Source organism: Pan paniscus, chromosome 7 (assembly GCF_029289425.2).
Source record: "Pan paniscus chromosome 7, NHGRI_mPanPan1-v2.0_pri, whole genome shotgun sequence".
Classification (NCBI taxonomy): Eukaryota; Metazoa; Chordata; class Mammalia; order Primates; family Hominidae; genus Pan; species Pan paniscus.
The window spans coordinates 59,255,562-59,276,152 of record NC_073256.2 but is presented as its reverse complement, the minus strand read 5'-3'; the positions used below and the strand labels follow the sequence as shown (position 1 = coordinate 59,276,152).

General features: G+C 41.5%; 1 protein-coding gene across 3 annotated transcripts in view; it reads left to right on the top strand.

The window, feature by feature from the left end:
- Positions 1 to 20,591, top strand: part of ZMAT4 (zinc finger matrin-type 4) — a 381,480-nt gene that overhangs the window by 69,509 nt on the left and 291,380 nt on the right. For all 3 annotated transcript variants that reach the window (XM_055116502.2, XM_008976943.4, XM_055116501.2), the window contains exon 2: positions 6,118 to 6,223. In XM_055116502.2, coding sequence (XP_054972477.1) covers positions 6,122 to 6,223 — 102 coding nt within the window. In that variant the 5' untranslated portion in view covers positions 6,118 to 6,121. The remainder of the gene's footprint in view (positions 1 to 6,117; positions 6,224 to 20,591) is intronic.

Genomic DNA, 20,591 nt, shown 5'->3' with positions numbered 1-20,591 from the left:
GAGCTTGCACAGTCACACGGAGTGGCAGTTTGGAAATTCAGAAATCCTACCTTAAAGGCAAGAGCTGCTCTTTAGTTGAAGTGTCCATGAGTCTTAAATTCTATCTTTAAAGGGCCAGTGAGGGATAGTATGGGTGGAAAGTAGGTTATTAGATATTCTAGAGAAGCTTTATAGGGAAATAGCCCAAATCTGTAACAGAAGGATGCTCACCTGGTGGGGAACACCAAGCCAAGAGCTTCTCTCCTCAAGGGACTGGGCTGGAGGAGATGCCACCCTGGGGCCCTGATGGCTGTGGCCGCCTGGGGACTGCCACAGTGAGTGCTGTGGGTTCTGTTTGCTGGAGTCCCTGGCCCTCTGCCATATTTTGAATGACATGCTTCTCCCTTTGCATCCCCCTGGGAAGCAGGTCATGGGAGGTGAGCACTTGTGGGAGGACGAGAGGGTAAGACAAAGTTCTCATCAAACTTCTCCGTCCGTCAGGGTCAGCACCTTGTGACAACAAAAATAGATTTTTAAATGTTTATGCAGTACGGGGTCTTCACAGGCCTGAGTTTCAGCTGGCAGGAGGAGTGGGCAGCTGCATTTCAGTGGAAACGAGCCATCTTTGTGGATGGTATTGTTGGTACAAAAGAGAAAGACTATAATAGCAATAAAAGCTATGATTTCAATACACCGACTATGTTATCTTCCCTCTTAGCCTTTCATGTGGTTCTATTTATTTCTCTTCTTAAATATTTACAGCATTCCTCTGAAAATAAGAATAATGATAATACAAAATTAATAATATTAATGATAATGATGGTAATATCCCCTTTTTGTGTGTCTCTGCTATGCCACAGTCTGTGCTAGATGGTTTATCTACATTATTTCTAATCCTCACAATAACCCTGTGAGAATTTTCCTCCTATTTTACAACTAAGGAAACCAGGGCTCAGTGAGGCTGTGTAAGTTGCTGAACAACCTAGTTGGCAAGCAACCACACCTGGATTTGAACCAATGTCTTTCCCTCTGAAGAGCCCTGCATGGGTTTTGGGCTCTCTGAGTCAGAAGTTATTTCAGCACCATCAGAAATGGAATGGAATGAAGAATATTAATCTTTTTAACAGAATGCTTTTGTTTCCTCTGCACAGATACCCCAAAAGACACCTGCACTTACATGTTCATTGCAGCATTATTTACAATAGCAAAGTCATGCAGCTAACTTAAGTGTCCACCAATGGTTGATTGGATAAAGAAAATCTGGTACATATATACCATGGAATACCACACAACCACAAAAAGAATGAAATAGTGTCCTTTGCAGCAATAAGGGTAGAGGTAGAGGACACCATTTAAGTGAACTAACTCAGAAGCAGAAAATCAAATATTGCATGCTCTCACTTATAAGTGGGAGCTAAACAATGGGTACACGTAGACATAAAGGTGGAGAGAAGGACACTGGGGACTCCAAAAGCGGGAAAGAGTGGAAGAGGGGGTGAGGGTTATACCATTACCTACTGGGTATAATGTTTAATATTTGAAGGATAGCTGTACTGTCCCCACCATTATGCAGTATACATATGTAACAAACAAGCACCTGTACCCCCTGAACCTAAAATAAAAATTTAAAAAGAATATGACTCTTTTCCATGAAGCCCCAGGTCTCTCTGGAATTTTAGCCTGCATTCATTCCTTCAATCTGTTCTTGAGAAGCAGAAAGAAGCAGAAAGGAAGGTTTCATATCTGCCTCTGAGGATCCTAAAAAAGGCCATTTCTTGCACCTTAAGAAACATTTCGGGACCTGGCTTTTCTCCCCCAGCCTCTTTTTCTTCCATCTAGGTTTTGAGATTCTCTTCCTTTCATTTTTCCGCCTTCCCCCTTATGTTAAATTATTCCAAATTAGCCCCACCTATGTCCCTCCTATTATCTTCTCATGCTTCGTGGTAGTAAGATTTTTCTCTGTGCCAGGGAAAAGAATTAGCTTCTTTGTTGGAACTCATTTCTCTCCACTCTAATCCTATCCATCCTCAAATTTTCAACCCTAGTAGAACTTTCTTGAAGAGATTCTTGATAATCCTTTCTGTCTTCTCAAATCCTATATCACTTTCCATCCCCCAAGTTCTGTTGGAATTAGTTGCCTGTGCCTTAGGTGTTGGTGTGTGTATGTCTCTTCTTACTCAGTAGCTCAGCAAGATTTGGAAGACAGGGGTTGTGCCTCTGTTATCTCTGAGCCTCACTCATGCTAGATTTCCCCAAACCATTATAGAATCAATAAAAGCACTCCTCCTCGATGCTTCCTTTATTCCTGATACCTAGATGCACCTCTGAGCCTCACACCATCACTGCTATACACATGGATCTGTAGGAACTCAGACCCCCAGACAGCACGTGAGAATGTGACCAGACTCCCTGCTCTAGTACTGCGTCCACATCGGGTGGAGGCCTCTTACCTCCATTGCAGATAGTGCCAACCTCTGTGAGTACTGCAGAGTGATGAGAGGTCATTCAGATCCTCCAGTGGTTGCTTGGCAGTGTGCCTGCCTTTGCAATGTGCCTTTGCAATGTGCTGGGCCTGGGAGTACAGATGGTGCTTTCTTTCAGATCTGTTTCAGACCCAGGAAATCAAATTCCTGTCTTCCCCTACTCTTGTATCCCTCCTCAGAATGTCCCAAGGCCTCATGGCACAGCACAATACGAATGTTTCCAGGGGCAGGTCACTAGACACTGGATCTGATGGGACAGATTGGACTGACCAGTAAGTGATCAGTGGCTCTGTCTCTACTCCAGTTGCTGGAGTACAGCATGGGCTCCTCAGGACCATGGACAAGGCTAAAAAACTGGAAATCTTTTTTTTTTTTTTCCTTTTTCTTACCAGCTGTCTTGGTGAAGACAGTGAAGGCCAGTGAAGCTAAAATCCTCTTCTAAACAAACCAGGGGAGGGGAGCAAGTGACATCCTCCCTTCTTGGGAATTCCAGTCTCTGCATGATAAATCGGACCCTCTGGTTGTCTAAAGTGACCTACATGGACTGCGCTCTCTTTTTCTGGAGGGAAAGCCCTCATGTACAAAACAGGCTGACGCTTGTCCACTAATTGCCTCCCACTGGAATGTGACTTGTTCAGATATTCCACTCAGGTGTCATCGATTTCAGAGGGGTCCTTATTGCCTTTTAAAAAATTGCATATGGACTTGTTCAAATCAATATTCTTATATAAAACAGTGGAAAAAGCCAAGATATTTTCTCTTCCCTTGAATTTTTTTTTAGTATACACATTTTATATTCTGCCTTTAAAGCTATTTCTGTTGCACAGCTGCTTTACCGAGACTCAGACTCCTACGGGCCTGCTTGGTCCGACACGTACCTTGAATATCCTTTCACAGTGTTTGATTTTTGCAGTTGGTTGTATAATGAGGAAGGAGTGTGCAGTGAGTTTGGAGATTCCTATTAACCAGGTCACCCGTGAATCTATTTTTGTGTGCTTCTTTATTAGAAATAGCAGGGAACACGATAATATTTAAACACAACCACTTATAGGAGCTTGGCTTAAAAAATATACCTTAGTAAGTTTTCTTTTCCCATTAGACATTTCAAAATGTTGTACTCCAGTTCTTCATCATCAAAACATCTTTTCTTCATTTACATTCTGGGACATGAATAGAGACCATTACAAATGACTATGATATTGTGGGTTGGCACTGGAATTGGCAATCCTTTGCCTCAGGTAGACCATCTCCGGAGTGCCCGCATTCTGTTCTTGGTCTTGCTTTTGAAGATGGACTATAATGAAATAGACTCAGGGCAAGATGATGAGGCTGGGTAGGACTTGGAAGTGATAGAAGAGTGTTATCTTCAGACACTCGAGGGAGGATATCTCATGAAAAAATGGAGACTGGTGTGGTGCCATGTTGTACCTAATGACAGAATCACTGAATGAAAACTACGGTGGGACAGATTTTAATTCAACCTAAGAAAAACTTAACAACTAGAGCTTCTGGCCTCTCTGGAACAGGTTGCCTTGTGGGGGAGGAGGTGAACCTGCAGGCACAGCAGGTGCTAGACTCCAGGCCAATTGGGCCACCTGCCAGGTGTGGTCCTTCTTGAAATAACAGGCCCATATCAACCATGAGACACAGTGGTACCTGGCATAACTATTGCTTGCTGGGGGCATTGAAAAACCACAGGCATTATTGTCTCTTAGGAGCAGAAACTGTGAATCCTTTTGAATTGCTGAATACAAATGCCCTGAATGAGCCACTAGAGCCAGGGCCAAGGACAGAACGTGAGATTGGAGTAGTTGAGGCAGACATCCTTTTATTTCAGGCAGATACTTTATGAATGTGGCCTGGTTATTTAGATCATTTCAAAAATCACCTAAAGTGAACCACAGTTCACTTTACTTTACACAGTTCACTGTTGCATTGTTCAGGACTTGGCCAACATCTTGCCAACATCAGGATGTTATTAAAAATATACTACTGATCCCTTTCAAATGCAGAGAGTTTTACGGTTCATATAGCACTTTCTCATATATTTCTCCCTGTGATCTTCACTATCACTTTCTTAGAAGGCATGGTAAATATTATTATCTCAATTTTTATATGGGGGAAACTGAGGTATGGAGCATTGAGTGACTCATCCAATGCCATGTGGTAGCATCAGACCTAGGATGGATCTAGCTTGTGGAAATTGGAATCATGCAAGCGAGGCCATATTTTTGGCTATGCAAATGACTAGCAATGTAACTTTGGACTGTCTTATAGGTAAGATGATGGTGGTGGAATAAGATAAAGTCCAAAGTGCCTACCATATTGCTGTTGTCTGAGATTCTTTTGCCTCTTCATACAGCATGCTGTCTGCCATGGTCTTTACTTCTTGCTTGGCAGGTAGGAGGTGAAACAAGTGGAGTTTGTGGGCTGGGTGAAGGAATCGGATGCACTGGGGTGTGTTTCCAGGGTGGTAACATGAGATCCTTCAGCTGCCATAAGATCCGTTTCCGACAGATCGCTTTCAGAAGCTTGAGATCCTTGGCTGCATTTTGATTCCGGGTTTGGAATTTGAGAATATGTTTATTTACTTTGTGGGATCATTTGGGGTGTGCGGTGGTGGAGGTGGCCTTTATGAATTCAACCACCCTAAATGGAGAAGAGTCAGCTTGAATAGTGAGGTCTCCCCGTGTTGCAAAGTATGGGGTTACAAGGAAAGTTATAGTTTAGTCTGATTTTATTTTTTAATTTTCTAAGTGCAACTATTTAACTCTAAAGTAGATTTTATACCCCTTAAAGGCTCCAGACAAAGCTAACTTCTTCCTCGACTACAAAAGTAATATGTGATTGTTGAAGAAAAATTTAAAAATGAAGAAAATTGCAAAAGCAATTTTCTATCATTTCCCAAAGATAAGTGCTATTAAAATTATGTTATAATTTCCTGGAATGTTTTTTAATGCATCTATACATATTTTAAAACAAATTTTGTATAATGCTATATGTACTTAAAAATCTCTTTTGTTAATGGTAAACCTTTTCCTAATGTTCCCTGAAAGAATAATTTATCTGAATTTGGATTTGGAAGCCACATAGTTTTCTAGTGTGATGATATATCAAAGTTCATTTAACCCACTTTCTATTGTTGGATATATTAGGTGCTTACAACATTTCATTAACATATAAATATATATAACATGCAAAAATATCTCACATAAATCCTTTTTAAGAATTTTTATTTTTGTAGAGACAGAATCTCTCTATGTTGCCCATGCTGGTCTCAAACTCTTGGCCTCAAGTGATGCTCCCACCTCGGCCTCCCAAAACACTGGGACTACAGGCGTGAACCACGGTGCCCTGCCCTCACATAAACTCTTGACAAGGCATTAGATATAAGTCTGGCTTGTTCAACAGAAAAACTATAGCTGGATTTCTATTTTTTAGGGTATAGCAACTCTGTTGGGCATTTGTGAGAAAACTATAACCTATGCACATATTATGGTTAATCGATATGATAACGTCAAGAGTGTAGGGAGATCCACCCCTCTGTCACCATTGTCAGACCTGTTACTGTGATCCTGGCTTTTCATACGGTTAATATCTTGCATAAACATCAAAGCAGTGGACTCATTTTTCTTTTCTGTTGATTCTCTTGTAGCCTGATGAAGTCCTCCGATATTGATCAGGATTTATTCACAGACAGTTACTGCAAGGTGTGCAGTGCACAGCTGATCTCCGAATCGCAGCGTGTGGCCCACTACGAGGTAAGGACAGCGTTTCCCACTCTGTTTGCAAATGTAGGAGGGAGCAGCCCGGGTCATTGTTGTAGGACTCCAGGATCCTCCTTCTGGACTTGGGGCACATTTGAAGAACCACAGGACTTGAGTCTGTACAGTCTGAGGTCAAGGCCAGGACAAGTGTATATGTGTGGGGTTGGGAGTGAGGGTTGGGGATGTCATTGTCAGACTCTGGCTGCTTCCCAGATCCTTTTTTTAAAATTTGTATCTCAGCCCCCGGAGACTCTGCTTGGGCTTTCTCTACTTGTTAAATCTGTCACTGTGCATCTACAAAGTTCCTTTCAGGGATCCAGGGTGCAATGCATTGTGCCAGCTCCTGTCTCCACCTATGACCCCGAAGATAAGCTCAGAAGACCTTTGTTAAACACTGTAGGGAAAGACAGCAGCAAGTAATGAAGCAGCCGTGGGCCACTTCCTCCCTGAAAATTGCTTCCACCTGATGGCCAATACCCAACATGTGCTTATCACAATCAAGATGCCTTCTGCAGAGTTATAACCAAGTTTTAAAGTGCAAATACTCTTCAAAGTCATAAATTAGTGGCACTGGCTGTTTACAATCGGGGAGCAACAGACCACTTTTTGATCCTCTATTGGGAGCAGAGGATGAGAGGAGAGACGTTGGCCTGTGTCCGAGGATGAGGAAGGAATGAGGTGCTGTGGATTGAGTAAAGAGAACTGGGAGATCCCAGGATGCTGAGAGCTACTAGGGCATGTTCTGTTTTCAAAAGAACATATACTAGTAGGAACATGAATTTCTTTCTTTTCTTTCTTTCTTTCTTTCTTTCTTTCTTTCTTTCTTTCTTTCTTTCTTTCTTTTCTTTCTTTCTTTTTCTTTCCTTTCTTTCTTTCCTTTCTTTCTTTCCTTCCCTTCCTTCCTTCCTTCCTTTCTTCCTTTCTTTTTTTCTTCCTTTCTTTCTTTCTGAGATAGCGTCTCACTCAGTCATCCAGGCTGGAGTGCTGCAGCATCCCAAGATGCTGAGTGCTACTAGGGCATGTTCTGCTTTCAAAAGAACATATACTAGTAGGAACATGAATTTCTTTCTTTTCTTTTCTTTCTTACTTTCTTTCTTTCTTCTTTCTTTTTGAGACAGGGTCTCACTCAGTCATCCAGGCTGGAGTGCTGTGGCACGAGCATAGCTCACTGCAGCCTCCACCTCCTGGGCTCAAGCGATCCTCCCACCTCAGCCTCCTGAGCAGCTGGGACTACAGGCACATGCCACAGCACTCAGCTAATTTTTTACTTTTATTTTTAGTAGAGACTGGGTCTTGCTAAGAACATGAGTTTCCAAGTGTAAGAACTTGTAAGTAATTTTATATTGGAAGGCTTAGCCAGCAATTTTCTTTTTGTCTGACAAGTCTGACAAATGCCAGTTGTCACTATCATTCCTCAAACTCCTCTGGGCCTCAGATTCCTCTGTGCACAATAAAAATAACTATAATAACACACACACATATGCACCCAGAAAGACAGTCAATGGGCCCTGCATACTCCTCAGGATTTTGTGGTGACCAAATGAGATCTATCGAAATTGTACCTGTGAAAATGCTTTGGAAGCTGTGAAGTCTATCAAATATGCAAAGTTATATGCTTATTCATCATTAACTCCTTTGCAGCAATGTTTTGATGAAAGCAAATGTTTGACGAAAACTTTTAAAATCAGCACCTGTGAAAAAATTCGTATAGTCATTGTTAAAAGGCAACCAAGTGTTAGAAATCAATTTGAGCTTTAAAGAATTATCTAAAAAAGTCTATCGTTTGAAATTAAGGACTTACAAATTTCTGTGGCTATGGCTTCATAAACACACACACGCACACACACACACGTGTGTGTGTGTATATATGTATATATATGCATATGTGTATATATATGTATATATATGCATATGTGTATATATATGTATATTTGTGTGTGATGGAGTCTCACTCTGTCACCCAGGCTGGAGTGTGGTGGCACGATCTCAGCTCACTGCAACCTCCTGCTCCAGGGTTCAAGTGATTCTCCTGCCTCAGCCTCCCCAGTAGCTGGGACTATAGGCGCGTGACACCACACCTGGCTAATTTTTTGTATTTTTAGTAGAGACGGGGTTTTACTGTGTTAGCCAGGATGGTCTCGATCTCCTGACCTCGTTATCTGCTCACCTTGGCCTCCCAAAGTGCTGAGGTTACAGGTGGGAGCCACAGTGTCCGGCCAGATTGTTTTATTAGTATGTTTTCCCCAGTTAAGGAAATGGGGGAATTTGTCCCTGCTCTGAAATTCCATAGCCTCCTATTAGTACTTTATGTTCTTCCTTTATTAGACTTTTTGTGTTCATTTGTAATCATCTTACTAGATTAATGGGGACAGAAACAGAGTTTTATTCATTTGATCTTTCGTAATTGCTGGAATAGTGCCTGCCCATGACAGGTGTTCAGTGAGGGTTCGTGGAGGGGGTGGGTGTGTGAAAAAAGTGCACTGGTGACCCTGCCCCACACTGCCTGACTAGAAAAGTAACGTCAGAACATTGAAAACAATGAAAAATTGTTTAAAGGAAGAAAAAATTCAGCTGCTCAATGAAGTGTTTAGTTATTTGATCGCACATGTTGCACGTTTTCCTGTTAACACACTGTACCCTCGCTGTTGCACAATCTAATTGTTTAGAGAATGTGTTAGTGTTTGTTGGATGTAGCTAGATGACATAGAGAAAATAAAGCAATTACAACAGATCTGCAATTAACAGTGTTACACATCATCGAGATAACATTAAATGCATTCCCATTAATTGTGGATGGGAACTCTGAATGATATTTCCCTCCCTTCTTCCAGGCAGAGGTAAGGCCCTTCCTACAGTGAGAAAGAGCTGTGCATTCTTGCCGCAAAGCTGCTGAGCATGTGAAAAGGGCACAGTCAGGACTGAGGATACCTTATATCAATTTCAGGCCTCCTCAGCTTTGGTTGAGGTTTCTCCAGCACTTTCTTTCTCTCTAAGAAGATGGCTTGCATCAGATGATCTCTAAGGCCATTTGAAAACTGATATTCTATCAATCTGCCCCTTCCCTCCAGAGACACCTTCCCTGCTGAAGTGACTTATGGAGTGGGTCTCTAGGAGATCGAAATTCCATTCAATTCATTGAAATTGTTGTCACACTTAGTCTCCATGCCCTATTACTGATTTACTGTTTTAGTATGATTTCATTTTTCAGTTCAACCTGATAGTTTTCTCAGCTTCCTTATGGGGCAAATCAGTGAGAATCCACTGCGTATTTTCTGTATATCCAGCAATATTAGGGTTAGTTATTGCAGGGGATTCTGAACCTATATGAGAAATGATCCTTGTCCCTGAGAAGCTCATAAACTTCATCGAGAGAAAAAGTCACCCGTAGTTCAGTGTGGCAAAAATACCTGTACGATTCCAAGCACATGATCTGTAGAATTCTGCTGTCTGCTTTTAAGGAGCTACTGACGGAATTTGATACGAAGAAAGTGTTAGTTCTTTTTCCCACTTGGCGTCCTGTTGTACATTACATCGTGCTGTTAACTTTGTAGATATTTGCATATTACACTTTAAAAGAGGGAAGCATCATTTAGAGCTATTATGGCCAAGAAAGACTTGTTGGAGAATGTCATGATTTATCCATGCCTCCACAAATGGGTTAAGTTTAGGGGCGAGTGGAATGAGAAAAATCTTGTTATATATCTTTAAGGAGTATTGAGAGGGCTACCCTGGCATCATTGTGTTAGGAAAGGATGGGGTCAGGATATCAAGGAAAGAAGAGTTTGGAATCTGTGAGGCTCTTAAGCATTTGGCAGCATAACTCTATAACTGAATATTTCTAAATGAGAGATAGTTGGTGGTGGTCAGGGCATATTGTTGGGGAAGAGAATGGCTTTTGGTATGACTTTTGCTGTGAGACGAGTGTGTTAATCTTCCAAAGTAGGAGAGCAAAACAAAACAGATGGGTTAATGCCTAATAGCTGCACACCCCTTTTAAAAGGCTGAACCTTTGCACGAGAGGACAGAAAAACCTAATATATGTCTAACCAACCAAACCTTTACATGCTATGCTTTAAAAATCTCTTTTTGCATATGAAGTCCTCAGGTGAAAAAAAATAGGGAACATAGAGGCATTATTATTTTTCTTACTTGCTAAGCGTTAAGAACACATTAACGTTTCAGTAGGAAATATAATTAGATGTTGTCTCTATTCACTGGACGAATAGTCTGAGTCAACAGAACAAGTAGACACAGACACAGAAGGAAGAGAAAGCTTTCAAAGGAAAGGGCCTAAGCGTTACGGGGGTAAAAAACAGTTTCCCAGGGAGGTCATTTGTGTGGTTTGCTGCAGTTTCAAGTGACTAAAGAATAATTTCCTGCAAAGGGAAAGAGTTGCTTGTATGAATGAAGGAGTGGTTTTCTGCAACGTGGGAAAAAGAAAAAAGTACAGGGCAGAAAGATGATATATGTGTGTGTACACACATACACACTCCCCCCATACACATACACACACACCCATCCCCAAACCCCCAACACACACACCCACACCCACACATACATACACATACACACACATACATACTCCCCCCACACACATACACACATACACCCACCCGCAACACACCCACACATACACACACATAAACCCGCACACACATATACACACATACACACAGACACACACATATGCCCCCCACTTCCTACACACACCCACACACATAAACACACACATACACACAAACACACACATAAACACATACACACAAATGCACACATAAACACACACAAACACACACATAAACATACGCACATACACACATAAACACACACATACACACACCCACACATATATACACACACAGACACACCCATAAACACATATACACATACACACACCCATACATAAACACACACATACACGTGTTTATACACACACATAAACACACCCATATACACATACACACAAACACAAACACATCCCCGCACATAAACACACACACGTAAACATACACATACGTATGTGTTTATACACACACATACACACACCCCAACACACACACCCACACATACACACATACACATATACACACATACACCCCATCACCCCACACACACATAAACACACACAGATACACACAGCCCCCCAACATAAACACACACAAACACACAAACACCCACATACACACAAATGCACACATAAACACACACACACACCCACATAAACACATACATAAACACCCACACACACCCACATCCACAAATACATAAACACACACATAAACATACACACATGGCCTGGCACAGTGGCTCACACCTATAATCCTAGCACTTTGGGAGGCCAAGGTGGGGAAGATCATGAGGTCAGGAGATCGAGACTATCCTGGCTAACATGGTGAAACCCCGTCTCTACTAAAAATACAAAAAATTAGCTGGGTGTGGTGGCGGGCGCCTGTAGTCCCAGCTACTCGGGAGGCTGAGGCAGGAGAATGGCGTGAACCTGGGAGGCAGAGCTTGCAGTGAGCCAAGATTGCACCACTGCACTCCGGCCTGGTCGACAGAGCGAGACTCCGTCTAAAAACAAAACAAAACAAAACACATACACACACATATACACACACCTACACATACACACACATAAACACACAAACACACCTCCACACATAAACACACACATACACATGTGTTTATACACACACATACACACACACACCCCAACACACACTCACACATACACACATACACATACACATATACACACATACATATACATAAACACACATACACCCCAACCCCCACACATACACAAATAAACACACACAGATACACACACACCCCACACACAAACACATATACACACAAACACACAAACACCCACATGCACACAAATGCACACATAAACACACACACACATACACCCACATAAAGACATACATAAACACCCACACCCTGACATACACACATACACACACACAGTTAAACACACCCACACACATACACACATCAACACCCACATACACACATACATAAAAGCACACACATACACACATAAACACACAAACACACCCCCACACATAAACACAGACACATAAACACACACATACACACAATTATATGCACACGTAAATACACCCACCCCAACACACCCACACACACGCATACACACATACACATATACACACATGCATACACCCCTGACAATCCCCACACATATGCACATACACACACACACACACGTAAACACACCTACATGCATATGCACAAATGCACACATAAACACATACACAGACATACACACATACCCATACACACATAAACATACACATAGACACACACACATATACACACATACACACACATGCCCCAGACACTCCCACACACATACACACACATACACACATATATGCACTCCCACATACAGATACACACATAAACACCAAAACACACTCAAACACATACACGCATACACACACAAATGCACACATAAACACATGCACATACACACCAATACACACATACACAATATACACACATACACATAAACACACATACACCCCCAGACCCCCACACACAAATACACACATAAGCACACACTATACACACACTTTCACACACATACACACAAACACCTCTACACACCCACACACGTACACACACACAAACACACACATAAACACACACATACACATATACACACCTAAAGACCCACACCTGCACACACATACACACATAAATACACATCCACAGATACACACCAATACTCACATAAATGCACACACATACACACACATACACACATACACACCCGCCCACACACACACACACATATATTCGGATATACACACACACATGGAAAGTCCATAATGTTATGCATGGGTTTTTGTAAACTATGACTTTAAGTGAAATGGTGTATAATGGAACCAATTTTTTTCCCTCTTCAATGTTATACTGAAATTACATTGAATGAAATGATGTTACTTGAGGACCTGCTAGACCTGGTTTCACTTAAAGGTTCAGTTTCCAAGAACCTATGGATGATGTTAAGTAAGGACTTTCTCTCTCCATATATATATATATATATATATATATATATATATATATATATGAATGAACATATGAAAACATATATATTCGCTATATGTTCTCTATGTATTAAAATATATATTTAGAATATATACATATATATTAATAAAGGAATTCATAAACACACACACAGCCAAAGGAAGAAGGTACTGAGTAGACCTAAGAGAGCGGGAAGAACTCTTGCTGGGCAGATCCCATCAAGCCAGCCATACATGCACCAGCCCAGTTGCTTGTCCCTTCCTGTGAATCCTAATAACCCTTGTGTTGCTGTGCCACATGTCTCATGAAATCAGTGGTTAGGCATCCTCGTCCCTCCCAAGAGGACTGCAAGCTTCCTGAGGGCAAGTGGGAGCCATGTGCTGAGTGTTTTTGTGCATTCTTGCCATACCTCCCGTGCTCCCCCCTGTAGAGCTTTGCTCCTGGCTGTCATTTACTGACACTGACAGGGGATGCACAGGCTGGGGGCTGAAGGTGGGGGAGACTGGAGGAGGGGAGGGGTGGGACAGTTTTGATGAAGGCCTAGGTTTCTGCACCAGAAGAAGGGATGACGTATTAATACATTGAGCATTGGTCTGTACTTGAGACCCCAATGTCAAGATATGGGTTATGGGTGATAGTTTTATAGTTATGGCAAAGGCATTTCTTCAAGCCAGTGGGAAAGTTTTCAAACATCTCTGAATCTTGATGAATATCAGTACTGGTGAAAGAGCCCTTTTAGCCCACCTGGGAATGGCAGAATCTAGTATTGTTCACTCATCATGGTAGCAGCAGGCATATTGGACCTACAGAGACATGCCAAAACATATATATTTTTTCTGTTTCTGCTGTTCTGATTGACTTCCAACAGAACTTTGGCCTTGGCTAGCTTCTATTTAATCCAGGGGAATAGCTGGAAGGGCATTTTCTATCTTCTGTAAGTCAGGTTGGAGATCAGGTGTAAGTGTTCTGTGGGTAGTGATAAAAAGGTGAAAATTAAGATTCTTAAAATGTGCTGATTAAAGTTTCATGACTTTCCAGAGCTACTAATGCCTTTGTTGCCTTTTCTCCCATAGACTCTCATACCTTCTTCTTGTTACCTTTGCTTTTTCTTTTTTCTAATAGCCCGAAGTAAGCATGCGGGCTAAATGACTTCCTTCTGATGCGTGAGAGTTGTGGGTTTTAGATCAGGCTGTGTGACTGTAGCCTGTCAGCACCACCCAGCACTGCCCCAACCGGACTTGAGTACTGTCAGGGCCTGCTAGGCCCACACCTACCCTGGGTAATGCAGGTGAAGTGTTCAAGGAGATGCAAGTGCTAACTGGGTAAAGACTAGGAAAAGTCTTTATGGCAGGATGCCTGGGAGGATGCCTTCTTTGCACTACACATTAAGAATCACTGTTTCAGTATTTTTGAATGTCTTGGCATCGTGAGTGCTTAATTTCTCCCAGATGATGTTAGTACAGTTATTGGTACATTTGTCCAGGGTAATATCTTCGTAATATCCTAGGACTTACTACACAGATAATACTTCTGATATGATAAATACAATTATTCCATATGGAAGATCTTTTTGGATGATTGGTGTGTGGTGGCTTATCCCTGATTTCCTGTTAATGTACAACTTCTGTTTCCTTGTCCATTTTATTGAAGATTCTTAATCTTCTGTAAGATTTCTAACTACTTTTATATTTTCCTTTTGTTTTATTCCAGCAGGGCCAGCATGGGCATCTTACATTTTATCAGTCATTATTAGTCAAAATAGTTCACTGGAACATAAAGTGAATTGCTGGTAAGAGGCTATAATGAAGTAGACAATAGGCTGAAGAGCACACCCAACTCAGGGCAATATGCACACGGCTAAGAGCAGTTGTTAGATGATGTGCTTCATGCTCACTGATTAAGGGGACATGGGTAGGGTATGCTCTGTAGCCTGAGTTCTCATTTGCAGACAGCAGTTAATGTCACTTAGTGGATTTTAGGAGTCAGACCATATCCCATTGGCTAGCACTCAGTCACATAGCCCACCTACCTGCAGGAGAAGTTGGAAAATGCAATTTAAATGTGTGGGTAAAAGGAAATGGATTTAACAAACACATAGCACCATCTCTATCATGGTCTACCCTTCTGGCCACCAACTATCCATCGCATTCTTTCCCTAACATGGAACACACACATCCCCTCTTAACAGGAGTGACCTCAAGTTCTTCCCAATCACTGTGTTCAGCTCACATTTCAGGATCTCCAGGAGTGGGCCTCCCTGTTGAGTGGGAATGTGGCTCCCCTTGGTCCAGTGACCTATGAGCAAAAGAGAAATATTACCACTTTCCCCTACACTTTTCAATGGTGACGATAACAGTGACATTTCTCACCCAGAAAAAAGAAGAATGAAGACAAAGAGAAATCGCTGGTCCACAGCAAACCTAGTATCCTGCAGGGCGACACTGTGACTTTTCCCTTTCCATAAAGTGGGGCAAGTTCCCAGAATAGAATCTGATCTTCCTCTGCAGGATAGACTTTTCTTTTTCATTTTCCCAATGACCCCTGGCACTGACCCCTGGAGTTCTTTCCTGTCCATTATTCTCCTGGCCACATCAGAAATGGATCTTGGGTCTTCTCTCCTCCTAGGGACTGCCAGCATTCATAGTCTACTTCCTTCCTGAGACTGATTTAAGGCTTGCAGAATATTAAAAGTGTTTCTAATTTAGTGTCATAATGTCTTTAGTAATATTATTCTTTTAATAATGTAAAAAGGCTTCTGATTTATTTTTTAGAAAGTTCCATGTATCAGTAACAAAATAATTCTCTCCTAGATACAATTTCAAGACTGCTTGTTTATTTTAATGCTTCCTTACCCCTTTGAGGAAGCATTGTCTTTCTTTTTTCCAATTTAATGGTGGGTGTCTTGAGATTATCTAAAAAAAAGCAAGTGGAAAGGCTATGCCCTTCATTTGATTTTTGCCAAAGGCCTGAGTCACATGCTCAACTGAGAAGTTTCCCTGGGTCTCCAACACTCAATGAGTTTAAAAATGCCGTCTCTCATGGTTGGATGTCTAGAAGCAATTGGCAAATGGTCTTTCCAATTCTCTATGTCCCAAATTTATGGATTGTCTCTCTTTCATATGACTTCTATCTGCTAATGGGTCAGTTGCATTCTGACTTTTTTTTCTTGAAAATCTTGACCAAACACTAATATAGACAATTAGTAATGAATATAGTAACAAAATAACATATATCAAAGTATTCTTCATCCTCTTCCAATTTTTCTAGAACTCTATCCATGTCCTAGAAGTCCTAGAATAGAACCCTCTGGTTTTCCTACAACTGTAAGCTCCGTAGGCAGATAGTGTGCCTTCCAGAGTATTGTAGGCAAGTTTTGCCAGTATTTTGCTACCATATAACCTAGATCTACAATATCCTAACCATCCCCATTTACTACCCACCTGCCAAGCCAATGTCATATTTTTAGGGTTTTTTGTTTGTTTGTTTCAGGATAACCCCAATATCTACGTTAGACAAGGTAGGCTAATTCTGGCAACAAACACTTTCAGCATCTTAGAAATAAAAAAAAAAAAATTCTTTCTTCCTTACATTATAGTCATTATAGGTTAGTGGAGGGGGATTTTGGGCCACAAAATTATTTAGAACTCGGGCTGGCAGAGGCTTCTGACATTGCCCTGAGTATCAAAATCCAACTGGTATCTGGGGAACTGATGGGGATTGTGGGTGACTGCACAGGACATTTTAGAGGACAGCCCTGGAAGTGGCAATATCATATCTCCCAGGTTCCATGGACCAGAACTCAATCGCATGTTTTCTTCTTACTGTAGAGAGGCTGGGGCATGTCACTTTGCCGGGTGCCCAGGAGGAAAATGAAACTGGTTTGGTGAACACATAGTATTGTCTCTGTGCACTGTGTATGTGTGATGCTGGAGGAAATGTGATTAGGACCTGCATTGGGGATGTTGGGGTGAAAAAGAAAGAGAAGGAGAGGAAAGACTGTGATTCCCAAAGGGAGTGGTTTTGGCAAATGAATGAAACAACTGTTGAAACCAAGTGTTTGGGAGCTGCCGTGAAGCTGATGCCCATTTTATTACAGTGCCGGGGAGGAAATGGAAGCAAACAACATGCAGTTTGTCTAAAAGGCAAAAGAATAACAAGCTATTGACTTAGACTTTTCTCTTCATTTCCCCTGACTTAGTTGATCAAGCGCAAGAGGTTTTCTAGTTGGAACTTGGAGCCTGTGTGCCAAGTGGCATGTCTGACCTATAGCATTTCTCTTGTGCCCACTTTTTGGGGCCAGCTGTCTCCTAGGTCCTGAGCTCTGTGCCTCACTGCTAAATAGCCCGAACCATCCCACCTTCTGCGTGGAGATGGAAGGACAGGACTCTCCTGGGGGTCTCCTCAGCTGTGCCCTGTGGTTGAGGACACTGCCTGTGGTATCCCAGGGTCTTATTTAGATGGATGTTTGAGAGAAATTTTCCTTTGCTCTCCTCTACAAGAAAAGCCATTCCTCTTTTGAGTGGCAGCTCAATGTAGACCCTTGACTCTGTTTTTTGATTTGCTTTTGACACCAAATTCATGGCCACATCCAGCAACCAAACAGGATGCTGTGTACACATTTCTTGTGCTTGACTTACCTCTGATTGTTATTTTATTTCCCCTGTTTTATTTTATTTTATTTTTATTTTTGGATGGAGTCTTGCTCTGTTGCCCACACTGGAGTGCATTGGCATGATCTCAGCTCACTGCAACCTCCACCTCCTGGATTCAAGAGATTCTCCTGCATCAGCCACTCGAGTGGCTGGGATTACAGGCACACACCACCACACCCGGCTAATTTTTGTATTTTTAATAGAGACGGGGTTTCACCATGTTGGCCAGGCTGGTTTTGAACTCCTGACCTCAAGTGATCTGCCTGCCTTGGCCTCCCAAAGTGCTGGGATTACAGGCGTGAGCTGCCGAGCCTGGCCCCTCCTGTTTTATTTTAAATATGTATCACTCATTTATTTTATCTGATGGTATTAGATGTAGATATATTTTGGTATTTGTTCTTGAAGTCTTTGAGCAAAATGGTTGAGTATAAATATGCGAATATTTGTTATTTTAACATTTTATTCATTCATTTTTTTGAAGAGGCAGCAAATTCACAATTCAAAAACTATGAAAAGTATAGTATGTGAAAAGTCTCCCACCTATTCCTAGTTCTTAGCTACCTAATTCTCAGATGAAACCACTTTCCAATTTTCTTTGAAATATTCTATGCATATAGATGCAACTTAATTTTTCCTTTTATATATTTTTCAGAAATGGTAACATGCTATAATCTTAGTTTCATTTGTCTTAATTGTGGCATAGATTTTCATTTTATGATTGTATCATAACTTGTAAAGCACTTATTGAATTGCCTGATAACTCCTTGGTAGCCTTGATAAAACTCTGGTAGAAAAAGACTTTCTCCTTGTGAATACTTGTGTAGTGATGCACATATCAGTTGCTTTCCAGATCTCGACCTGTAATGATTGGTTATTGACTGTGACAATTTTTCTTTCAGCTTTTCTATTCCCAGTATTCACTTGAAAACATATGCATTCCTGACCCCCAAGTAATTCAGCCATCTGGGCTTGTTTATTGTTTCAAAAAGATATTAACAGGACGGGGAATCCCCAAAGTAGGTGGGCTTGAGTGTGGAGCAAAACCATGTGTCTTTGCCTAAATCTCTTCTGATACTTGGAGGTGTTGAGAACAGCCTGCTCTTGTTTGCTGTGATTTGAGAATTTAATTAGTTTCCTCCGGCTTCTATACTAAGATGATTTAATTTTGAGTGGAACTTTTCTAACTTCAAATGCTATCACTTTCTCAGAGGATCCTACGAATGCGTAACTGCACCTGTTCAGGAGGTGCTCAGGCCATCTTCACATCTCTGCTCCCGTGACTCCTCTCCACCCCGTCCCCAGCCCCCTGCTCCCCGACCTCTGGGATCACCTTTGCTGTCACTATTCCAATTGCAGGAAAGGCTCTTAGAGTCCTTTTAAAGTTTTTAAGTTTTATTAAGAAAATAGGAAAAAGAGAACAAAACTGTTTTCTATCTCTGCCAAATATTCCTCTTCTGAGCCTCTCTACAGGCCTGGCTATGCCATTCCCCAACTTTGTTCTGATTTAGGAAATTTCCCTGCCTTCTGGTACAAGAAATCCTTCCCATTGATGTTTTTCATTAATTCCATGGAGCTATCAACTTGTCAGTACGTCTTCTGGAAATTTAGCTTCTTCAGGTTTGGCCCTAGATAATACCTTTTGTCTGACTCACTGGGTCTCTGGCCCTAAAGCCAGCTCCCGTGTATAACCTTACGGCGAGCCCTTTGGCAAGCCATCACTTGCTTTAAAGACTCAAAGCCACATCTTCCTTTCCCACTTCATGGAAAGGTTCATGCTTCCTTTGTATTCATCTACTGAATTTTCCTTCTTCTACCCCTGGAGTGAATTCACTCTTAGTTTATCCTTAGAGCAGGCAGAGCAGGTCTTAGCTATGAAAACAGCTTTTGCTGTACCCAGGGTCAGAAAGCCTATGTTGTAGGAACAGTCTTAGCTAAATCACTTTACCCTTCCTGATTTTAATTTCTTCTTCTGTAACACGAGGTTGGGGATCTTCTTTGTTTTTAACCCTTTTCTCATACCCATCCCCTCCCTATGCCCTCATGGGCAACTAATTCATGAGGTTTGATATGACTTTTATTTATATATGTTCTTTAAAGTATGCATGGCTTTGTGGGCATGGATTTTTTTTACATAATTTTTAAATTTTAGAATAGTTTTAGATTTACAAGAAGGTTATAAAGTATGGAATATTTTTGTGTACCCAGACATACTTTGTTCCCCCTATTGTTAACATCTTACATTGCTATGGTACATTTGTCACAGCTAATGAACCAGTATTAATACATTATTACTATTATATAACATATATATATTTTTTATTTTTTAAATTAAATTAAATTAAATTAAATTTTATTTAATTTTATTTTATTTTTGAGATGGAGTTTTGCTCTTGTCGCCCAGGCTGGAGTGCAGTGGCACAATCTCGGCTCACTGCAACCTTCACCTCCCAGGTTCCAAGTGATTCTCCTGCCTCAGCCTCCTGAGTAGCCAGGATTACAGGCACCTGCCACCACACCCAGCTAATTTTTTGTATTTTTAATAGAGACAGGGTTTCACTATGTTGGCCAGGCTGGTCTCAAACTCCTGACCTCAGGTGATCCGCCCGCCTCGGCCTCCCAAAGTGCTGGGATTACAGGCATGAGCCACCGCA